At 44.6% G+C, this 11,067-nt stretch overlaps 1 protein-coding gene across 2 annotated transcripts in view; it reads right to left on the bottom strand.

The window, feature by feature from the left end:
• Msh2 (mutS homolog 2) overlaps window positions 1-8,922 on the bottom strand; it is a 56,893-nt gene extending 47,971 nt beyond the window's left edge. The window contains exons 1-3 of one of the 2 annotated variants that reach the window (XM_028765108.1): window positions 8,906-8,922; window positions 2,502-2,656; window positions 398-676 (exon numbers count right to left, since the gene is read on the bottom strand). In XM_028765108.1, the coding sequence (XP_028620941.1) occupies window positions 398-676; window positions 2,502-2,621 (399 nt within the window). In that variant the 5' untranslated portion in view covers window positions 2,622-2,656; window positions 8,906-8,922. Of the gene's footprint in view, window positions 1-397; window positions 677-2,501; window positions 2,657-7,955; window positions 8,223-8,905 lie in introns of those variants that run through there. The other variant, XM_028765107.1, reaches the window with a different exon arrangement.
• Between the last annotated feature and the right edge of the window lie 2,145 nt (window positions 8,923-11,067).

Raw genomic sequence — 11,067 nt, 5'->3', positions numbered from 1 at the left:
CACGCCTTTAATCCCAGCACTTGGGAGGCAGAGGCACGCGGATTTCTGAGTTCATGAGTTTGAGGCTAGCCTGGTCTACACAGTGAGTTCCAGGACAGCCAGGGCTACACAGAGAAACCCTGTCTCAAAAAACAACGACAACAACAACAACAACAAAAAAAAAAAGAATGCCAAGTTTCTTTCAAACTTAAAAATCAAGACTGTCCTCAAAATAAGCCATTATTTTAATTAAATTAAAACTGATTGGTTCCCCTCCCCCATAACGAAAAGCATCATCAGCTGGAACCACAGCTCTGTGGTAGAGCACTTGCCTAGCATTCTAGAAGTCCTAGGTTCGAGTAAATACAGGGGGAGGAGTATTTTTGGTTAAGGATGTTCCTAGACTGAACTCCCTTACCTGCCTCAGTTTCCCCATGTCTCCAGCAGTCTCTCCTCCTGGTAAAACACATTCCTTTGGTCCAATCTGAATCAGAAGAGCCTCGACATTGGAGAACTGATCATTATCAGGGAACTCACACAATCCTAGCTTTCTCTGGATGGAATCCACATACCCAACTCCAACCTGTCTTTGACCATCAACCATGGACATTTTAATACCCATAATGCCAATGGAAGCTGACATGTCATTGTTACCAAACAGGATGTCTTCAAACTGAGAAAGATTGCCGGGAGAAGCCTAGGCAAAAACAAAAAGGTTTTAAGAAATATTGAACATACTTAAATTTTGCAAGTGAATAATTATCCAAACTTGATCAATCTTGTATTTTTTAAAGATTATTTATTTATTTATTTATTTATTTATATGAGTACACTGCAGCTGTCTTCAGACACACTAGAGGAGCGCATCAGATCCCATTACAGATGGTTGGTGAGCCAACATGTGGTTGCTGGAAGAGCAGTCAGTGCTCTTAACTCCTGCGCTACCTCTCCAGCCCCAATTTTGTATTTTCTTATAACAACATGCCGGTTAGTGTATTTTCAATTATTATTACATGTGCTATAAAGACCCTCTCTTCCTTTTGCTGATACTAATTTCTACAGACACAGGCTTCTCTTGAAGCTTAACCAAACAAGGATAATGACGGTGTGCTACTGTAGCTTTCTGAGCGCTAGGATTACAGACACACATCACCATGCCTGGCTGTGGTTGCTTTTGTAACACTTAGGCACATCTAAAAGCCATTCTGCCGCCGGGTGGTGATGATGCATGTGATCTCTGAGTTTGAGGCCAGCTTGGTCCACAAAATGAGTTCCAGGACAGCCAGGAACATACAGAGAAATTATTCTACCAAACTGATTTTCAAGATTCCAAGCACAGGAGAGACTGAGGCAGAATGACAGAGTCCAATCAAGGCCAGCCTGGTCCACAGGAAGATGCCACCTCAAAAACCAAAGCATCCTCCAGGCTTGTATGACTCTACATCATTCATTAAAGGTGTGGACTAAGAAATGTGCACAAAGTCTCCAATGTTCTTATAAATGAGACATTAGGGACAATAAAACCTGTCTGACATACTTCAGACATAGAAAAGGCGAAGGCAGGTATGGCAGAACAATTTCTCAAAGCACAACAGCACAGGAGAAGCAGAGGCAGGATAATCAGTGACACCAGACTGAGCCCATTCCAAGGAAAAAAAAATTGAGGGATTCCTTTAATCTCTCAAATTGGGAAGCTATAGACCATCTGTAGACCAGGCTTGTTTAGATCAGCCTGCCTCTGCCTCCCAAGTGCTGGGACAAAGGCATGCACCACCTGCACACCAAGCCAGCCATTTTCCAAGGATTGCTAAGAATCCTAGGCCATCCTGCACTGAGGACACAGTGAGACCTTGTCTCAAAAAAAAAAAAAAAAAAACTAAAAATAAAAAACCAGAGGCTGGAAAGATACCACAGAGATTAAGAACACTGGGTGCTCTTCCAGAACCTAGCTCCCAGAACACTCACAATTGTAACTCTTATCCTGAGGGACTCAAGGCCCTCTCCCCTGTCCTCACTCACAACTGTAACTCTTATCCCGAGGGACTCAAGGCCCTCTCCCCTGTCCTCCTCCCTCCAGCAACAGGCTCAAAAGTGCTGCATAGACAGACATGCGACCTAGTAGACAAAAAAGTAATTTTTTAATTAAAAAAATAAATAAAACTAATCTTTTCTTGTTTGTTTTGTTTTTCGAGACAGGGTTTCTCTGTATAGTCCAGGCTGCCCTTGAACTCAGAAATCCGCCTGCCTCTGGCTCCCAAGTGCTGGGATTAAAGGTGTGCGCCCCCACCGCCCCCCGACGAAGCTTGGTATTCTTAGGAACAGTGAGAGACAAGGTTCAGTGTGTTTAGAAACATTTTATAAAGACTACTGAATTTCTAAATTGTGATTAAACTATAGCTTTTAAAAACCCAACACTATATCAAAATTTCTTAAAGCATTTTGCTATCACAACCTAGTTAATATAGTAAAACATGCATTGAATTTAATTTTGTAAAACAAACATTCAAAAGGAAGATAATCACCTTAAATGCCAAATACCAATCGTTCTCCTTAGACGTCTTATTTCCAGCTTTATTCTTATAAACCTCAACTCGATACTGATGAACCAGAAGAAGATCTTTCACAAAAGACTCGAAATTCATCTTGCTAAGCACAACACTTTGCAGTGTCTTTGTCCCTGAAATAAACAACAAACAAACAAAGTGAAGTCTTAAGGATGAGGGTCTGAGGTAATGCATGCTCAGCCACTTCACAGATTAGCCCAATCCTTCAGCAAGTCAACCTTTCAACAAACTGCTGGATGAGCAAACACTTAGTATGCACAATGGAATATATCCGCAGCTCTAGCCACTTGGAAGTCTGAGATAGGGGGATAACTTCAGATCACAAGGAGTTTGAGGGCAGCCTGGACTAAATAGCAAGATATGGTCTCAAAACAAGTAAGCATGGAGTTATCAATAACTGTATGAGTTAAAGCTTGGTAATTTGAGTTCAATCACTAGGACCCTTACGGTAGAAGGAAGACCTGATTCCTGCATACCTATTGCACTGTGCTCACCCATACACATAACACACAAAAGAGATGAATAAAAATAAATTTCCTAGATGGGTGTGGTGGCCCTCTGGAGGCAGAGGCAAGGAGAATCTATGATTTCCAGGACAGCTAACGATGTTACAAAGAGAAATCCTGTCTCAGGAAAAAACAAAACAAGCAAGCAAACAAACAAACAAACAAAACAAAACAAAAAAAGCAAATTCTTTTGCTGGGCAGTGGTGGTGCACTGCTTTAATCCTAGTACTCAGGAGGCAGAGGCAGTCGATTTCTGAGTTCAAGGCCAGCCTGGTCTACAGACTGAGTTTCCAGGATGGCCAGTGCTACACAGAGAAATCCTGTCTCGAAAACACAAAAACAAAGTACATTTACAAAGGACTTAGGAGGTCCTGAGAAGGAAACTGTGCAGGGCTGGGGCTGTGCTCAGCACTAAGGCACTTTCCCAGCAGGTAGGACATCCTGGGTTGTCTTCTCAGCAACACAACACAACACAACACCTAATCATGCTCCACTCACAGAACTCCAGAGTCACGCTACCCGGCAGCTCACCCGGGTCACAGGCGAGAATGTCAGTCTACCCTCGCTGGCATTCGTAAGACATTACATTTCCCTCTATATACTCACACAGCACACACACTGCTCCGCGTCTCCGCGGAGCTTGCTCCTACCTTACAGAACCGGCTTCTGTGTACTGGGAAATATGTCTAGTGATCTAGCCAATCTCTTCAACATTGCCATGATTCACAAAGAACCCTGTAAAGGCTCCAGGCTCCCAATGCACAACATGAAAAGATTCTAAAACCAAATTCGATCACATGTGTGATTTTAATAAACTGCCAGACTGCCTCCCTCCTGTGGTTATGTGTAATCTACTTTCCTACAGTCAACAGAATTCTCAGGAAGCTAGATGTCTTTTGCAGTCAAAGAACACCTCTGTGAGTGAAAAGGCCAAAGTGGTTTAGACCAGATCCATGTCCAGGTCCCGGACAGGAGGCAGGGCTACACAGCCAGACTATTTCACACACATACACACCAAAAAAAAAACCCCGCCATAATAAAACAAGAGGTTTTAGGGGCTGGAGAGATGGCTGAGTGGTTAAGAACACTGGCTGCTCTTGCAGAGGTCCTAAGCTCAATTCCCAGCACCCACATGGTAGCTCACAACCATCTGTAGGTCTGGTCTTACGGGATCTCTTCTGGCCTTTGTGGGCACCAGGCACAAACATGATACACATACATACATGCAGACAAAACAGCCATATACATACATTTTTTTAAAAAAAAATTCAAATTTTCTCATCAGTATCTCAACTGGGAATGATTCTGCTCCTCTGGAGGAACATGAACTATTTGGGGAGACATGTAGACTGTCACAAGGGACCAACAGCACTTTGAAATCTAGTGGACAGGAGCAGGAAGCTATTAACATGATTAGAACAAAACAGCTTCCCACAATAAATGAATTATTTAATCTTCAAAATGTAAGCAGTATCAAGGATGAGACCCTGTCTTAGCGGAAACTAAGTATTTCAGTTCCAGGGAATCCAAAGCGCTCTTCTAGATTCATGCACACAGTGCAGACAAGCATGCAGACAAGATATTCATACTCATAAAATAAATCTTTCTATACACACATAAACACACACACATACACACATGCACATGCAACACAAATAAAATCACCACACCACCCACTGTAATAAAGACTCGATTTTCCCAGCACCCACATGGCTTCTTACAACTATTTTTAACTCTAATTCCAAGAAATCTGATGCTCTCCTCTGGCCTCCTCGGGCACCAGGCATACACATGATGCATAGACACGCAGACAAAACACACACATATAATAAAATCCAGTACCTAAATGTCTAAGAGGCTAGTCTGAGGGAGAATGCCCTAACACTGGGAAAACAGAGAGGCAGGTGGATCTCTGTGAGTCATGATAAGTTCCAAGCCAAGACAAGGCACTAAGACACCAAGACACGGTCTGAAAAGCAAACAAATAAATAAATAAATAAATAAATAAAAATATGTTAGCTCTCAATTTAGAAACTAAAATGCAAAGTCTTGTTTGGCAAAAATATTATGGTGAGGGAAGATGGTCTGGATTAATTCTGGGACAGCAGCTGAACAATCCACAGCATGTCCAGAAGCATCCAGTTGGGACAGGGCTGCTGAAGCGCTACAGTAAAGGCCCACCACTTCACAAAGGCCTCAGATTTACAAGAAGCTCATCAGGTTTTGTAGCTAATGTTTTTCAGTTTGGAGAGGGGCTTTGGGGGGGGGGGGTGATGAGACAGGGTTTTTCTATATAGCTCTGGCTGTCCTAAACTCTATGTAGACCAGGCTGACCTTGAGCTTACAGATTCTGCCTGGCCCTGTGCTGGACTAAAGGTATTCGCCACTATGCCTGGCTTCACTGTTCTTATACCTAACTATAGTACACAGCAGTGGTATCTACCCGCTACTAGCTAGAACCCAGAGAAGCGTTTCCTGATCTTTTTACTAACAGGAACTCATTGTTAAATGTGTTGATGTCTAAGACACGTGAGTGAAGAGGTCAATGAGGAGAATTTCCTGCTCTAATCCTAGCATCACAGAAACACACAGACTTCCCAGGCAAAGTGGTGCCCACCAGGAAGGCTGAGGCACAGATCTGAAGCCAGAGGCCATCCTGTGCTTCACCATAGAGACCACATCTCAAAAAAAGCTTGCTGGTTATCCTCTGAAGAAGCCATTTCTCTAGAAGGCAGAGTATGTGTGACACACTGAGAGGCAGTGCACACTTGAGGACAAGCACCTGAGGGCCTTGTCTGTGTATACAGTTCCTGAAGAACCAACCTATAAAAAGAGAATAGGATTTTTCTGCTGTGAAACAAACCATCAGAATTGAAACCTACCCATGCTCCACAAAAGGAATATACTCACGTTTGTACAAAAGTCTCGAGAATGATGTATAACCCCTATTTGCATTCAATTGTGCCAGGTAGAGAGACATAAAAGAATTGGGTTAGATCCTGTAATATGATGATACACATACAGAATTCCAGCATTTGAACCTGGGAGGCTGAGGCAGGAGGCTTTCCCTAATCACTGGGCCTTAGAATACATGATCACAATCAAGCCAGTAACATGTCAGTAAAGGGATACCAGATGAGAGCTCCAGAGAACTATGGAAAATCAACACAATCCTAACTAAGCCCACGGGATGGGATCCAGAAAGCTGCAAAGAGCTTACAGTTCACTGCACTGTTGGGAAGAATGGGTACAAATGCAAACGGAAGTGTAGGTTCAAGTAACAAGCTCAGCTGGGCGCAGTGGTGAAAGCCTGCAGCCCCAAGGGTGTGGCTCTAAGACGGGTCAGCCAAGGATAAACAGAGACCGATCTCAAAAATAAAACCAAGCCGGGGGCTGGAGAGATGGCTCAGCGGTTAAGAGCACTGATTGCTCTTCTAGAGGTCCTGAGTTCAATTCCCAGCAACCACATGGTGGCTCACAACCATCCGTAATGGGATCCAATGCATTCTTCTGGTATGTCTGAAGACAGCTACAGTGTACTCATATAAATAAAATAAATAAATCTTAAAAAAAATAAAAAAATAAAAAAAAAATAAAACCAAGCCAAAACAAATTCCACTAACAAAGAGCTAAGTTAAATGTGGGAAATCCATACAATTATTTAGCAACCAAAAGGAATGAAATGCTGATATCACAGATAAGCCTTGAAACAAAGAATGAATGTGACGCCATTTACATGTTACATCCCAGAATATCTAAAGAAGGAATATAAACTACTGGCAAGGGCTGGGAAGTCTGGGAAAGAAGAGTAATAATGGACACAAGATTTCTTGTATGTGTGTGTCTGTATGTCTGTCTTTCTCTCTAACTCAAAATAAGAAATAGCTGTCAAACAAAAACAATGTGAGCCCGGCGGTGGTGGCGCACGCCTTTAATCCTAGCACTTGGGAGGCAGAGGCAGGCGGATTTCTGAGTTCGAGGCCAGCCTGGTCTACAGAGTGAGTTCCAGGACAGCCAGGGAACCAAAAAAAAAGAACTGGATGTGGAGGCAGCAGACTCACCCAGCACAGGCCAGGCAGAAACAGGATAGAGCTATCTCTAGTCTGTAACATTCCATTTGCATATAACAGCATAAGAATTAGAACTCACAACTCCAAAGTATGCTAGAATGGGCATTCATTGTAATTGAAAGAGAAAGTAATGGGGAGGGTGGTGTGATTATGGTGATCAAATTAGGCCTAGGCCACAAATGAGATCTGAAGCCTTTTAGGGAAAGATGATGCTGAGTGGTGAGAGCCAGGTGTCAAAGGAAAAATGAATGCTGAGGACAGCCAGCCTTCCAACTAGCTCAACCGCACTCAGCAACTGAAACCCGGGCAGTTCAGCTCCAGGACAGATCCCAGGTCTTGACCACTTGGCAACACTACCCTTCATTATAGGTTCAAAAGCGGGACGGTTTCAAACAAACAAACAAAACCCAAAAACAAAAAAAAAAAAAATCATTATTTTGGTAAATGAGGGTGCCCTAAAGGAATCTCCCAAAGTGCCCTCCACTCCTCACTCCTATAGACTACGGGCTGTTACAGATTTAGAGCTACGCAGGGTGACACAAGACTTTAATTCTATCAACTTGAGAGGCTGAAACTCGAGGATCGGGTGTTCGAGGGCAGCCTGGACTGGCGGTGTATTGTCACGAGCTCTACTGAGTCTAGACAAGACCAGCCCACTGTTTGGATGCGAATCAAAACAATACGCTAAACGCGTGGCCCCTGGAGACACCTCTCGGGCGCGGGGGAGCAGCGCCACTGCCCCGCTGCAAGATGTTCCCAGGTTTCCGGCCCGGCGCTGCAAAGCTGCTCGTCGCGCTCCGGCCCCGAGCCGGTTCCGCCGCCGCGGCTGCCCTCACCTGCCGGCCCCATGTACTTGATCACGCCCTGGGTCTTGAACACCTCACGGGCCGCCAGCAGCGCATCCTCGCCGTGCGTGGTGTAAAAGTCGCCGCGATCGAAGAGGCGCACCGTCGTGCTCGGCTTCTCCGGCATGCCCTCAAAGAAGCGCACGAAGCCGACCTCGGCCGCGCCCTCCAACTGCAGCGTCTCCTTAGGCTGCACCGCCATTTCCGAACCGCTCCACACAACACCAGAGAGTACAGCGCAACCCTGCGCTAGCCTGGTCGTTTCCCGCCTCCCCAACCTCGCCCCTAAACCGCGTCAGGCCTCGATGGGCTCGCCCAATGAGCATGCAGAGTTGCGCCTCGGTGGGTGAGCCTACCGCGACAGCCAATCATAAGCGAGCAAGGCCTCGGCTTCCCGCGAACTCGACTCTAGCTACTGCGCATGCGCCCGACCTGCCCGCACGCCGACCTGCAGACGCACAACCCCTCCCGAGGCTACGCTTCCAGGCCAGCTGCCAGGTGAGTGGGTAGCAAGAGTAGGCGGAGTCAGCTATATTTGTGTATCGAATGACCGGAAACGTGAGTGAAATAAAGAACTTGTAAACAAAGAACTCTCCTTTTCCCTCAACCCAGCCTTGAGTGTGTGACGTACATTTGCAGTGCAAACTGCCTAGGTAAGATTTCAGGATTGTTGTGCGGTCTCCTACTGACTCAGTTTCGCATTTCGCCCATCGGTTGACTAATTCATCCGAAAGACACTTTGCAAGCCAAGTGTGGTGGCGCATGCCCTTAATCCCAGCACTCAGAGGCCTTTGAGGCCAGCCTAGCCAACCAATCGAGTTACAGGATAGTCAGGACTACACAGAGAAACTCTGTCTGGAAAAAATAAACAATAAAGGACACATTGGGGGCTGAAGAGATGGCTCGGCAGTTTCCTTCCTAATGTTTTCACAGTTGCTTACCTTGAGTTCAGTTCCCAGCATCCGTGCAACTCACCATAACTGGTAACTCCAGATTCTCCATGTGAGTAGAGGAAGTCAGTTACAGACACTTGCACTCACAAAAACAAACACACACAATAATTTTTTTTCTTAATTTAAAGAAAAAAATCTAATTTGGAAACGAATATGGTGGCACACACTTGAAACCCCAGCTCTCAGGAGGTGACGTCAGAAGGACCAAAAGTTCGAGGTGGGGCTGGCGAGAAGCTCAGTACAGTATTATCCTTGGCTACGCAGTTGGAGGCCAGTTTGGGCTACAGGAGATGACATCCAAAATAAATAAATATCCTGCTTTGGAATTCTAAATAAATAAGTAAACTTCCTGCTTTGGATTTCTGTGTAGTAAGACCCTGTCTGAATAAAGAAAAGGGGGAAAGAGGTGGAGAGGGTGCATCTCATTTTACTTACGTGCTAGTGAATGGCCGCAGACAGCACACTGTTTTAGAAGTAGGTATACACACAGATGGAGAAGAGGTATAAACTGACAGGGAAAAACTGCAGGGTTATAATTATTCATTAGGGCTAGTTAACTGATTAAGATGTGATTGTGGAGCTGAAATATTGCAAGCCCTGAGCCAAATTATCTTGAGCTAATTTTAGTCCTCTAAAGAACTGCTTATTGCCCACCTCTGTGTTTACCTTAACGGCCTTGTGACTAATTATCAAGTAAAGTCTTTGTACAGACCCCTTAGTTTCTACAGCCTTGATTTAAAACTGTATTTGTTCTGTTACTATAAAATTTCTTGAGGGCCACTGAGATGGCTCTGGATAAAGGCACTTGAACCTAGCCTGATGACCTGAATTCCATGCCTGGACCTATTGTGTGGTACTCACCAGAGAAGACAACTTGTACACAGGTTTAAGCTAATAGGTCAGCTTTATTAGTTAACCAGTAACTACTCTGGGTGTTCAGGATCTCCGTGTAGCACTGAACTTTTCTTGGGGTGAGCTTTTACGCACATAAAAATATATCCTGGGTTGTCATACTTCAGTTAATAAGAACAGTTAGCCAGAAGTGGGACTATCTAAGCCAAAAGGCAGTGTTAGTACATTTAGAGCCTTTCCCAGAACTATGGACTTTGATGAATTGGGCCTTTGTTTTAGTTTTGTCAGGTGATGCTATATGCTGAATTTTACAGACTGAATGGTACTTCCATCATGGAGTTAGTTGTGCTAAGGTTAGTTGTGCTAAGGTCTGGAGGCCTGTTACAGACCCACAAGTACAGAGAACCAACTCCCGCAAGTCATACTCAGACTTCCACACCCCCGTGCCATGGGACTCAAGTACTTATGGATGTGAGCACAAATACACACAAAACACAAATAATTAATAACAAAACAACTTCATGAAACTGGTACCATGTTGGAACATGGTATTTGGAATAGCCTAGAGTGTCTTTGTTGTATTTTATAAAAAGGAGAGAAGGAATATGTTTGGTGTAGGTGTGGTAAGGTGTGGGAGAAGGAAGTGCCTTTGTGGGGTTTTGGGGGAGGCCCATGCTGAGACATCCCTTCCCCCTGAGGGACCAGCCACACAACAGTATAGTATAGAATAGTTTATTCAGAGCATGGGGAGGGGAGTTGAGGGAGTAGAGACAGAGAACGGCAAAGAGAGAGAGAAGAGGAGTAGAGGCTGGCCAAGAGCATGTGGAGAGGGGGAGGGGGACAGGAAGAAAGAGGGAGGGGAGCAGGAGCAAGAGGACAGAGCAAGAGCAAGAAAACTTGAGAGGAGGGGCAAGCAGCCCCTTTTATAGTGAGTCAGGCACACCTGGCTGTTGCCAGGTAACTGTGGGGCAGAGCCTAGACTAAAGGCCAACAGTATTTCTAGGCCACAGTAGCCTGTATTTGATACAAAAATAAACTATCTCTTAGTCCCTTTGAATTGCAGGCTGTGTTTTATATTGATATATGGTTTAAATTCTATAGGAGAAAGACCTTAAGGAGGTTAGGCTCCACTGTGCTTGACACCCCCTACTCCATTCTGTAGAAAAATTGCTCTGTAGGTTTTGGGGTTTTGTTATTGTTATTGTTTTGTTTGTACAAGACTATGTTTAGCTCTGGATGACCTCACATTCAGTACATAACTGAGAATGATCATAAACTGGGATTAGAGGCATGAACCA

The sequence above is a fragment of the Grammomys surdaster genome, unplaced genomic scaffold, assembly GCF_004785775.1.
Source record: "Grammomys surdaster isolate TR1022 unplaced genomic scaffold, NIH_TR_1.0 149, whole genome shotgun sequence".
In the NCBI taxonomy this organism is placed as follows: Eukaryota; Metazoa; Chordata; class Mammalia; order Rodentia; family Muridae; genus Grammomys; species Grammomys surdaster.
Note: the sequence above shows the minus strand (reverse complement) of the source record. Positions and strands in the feature narration are given on the sequence as shown.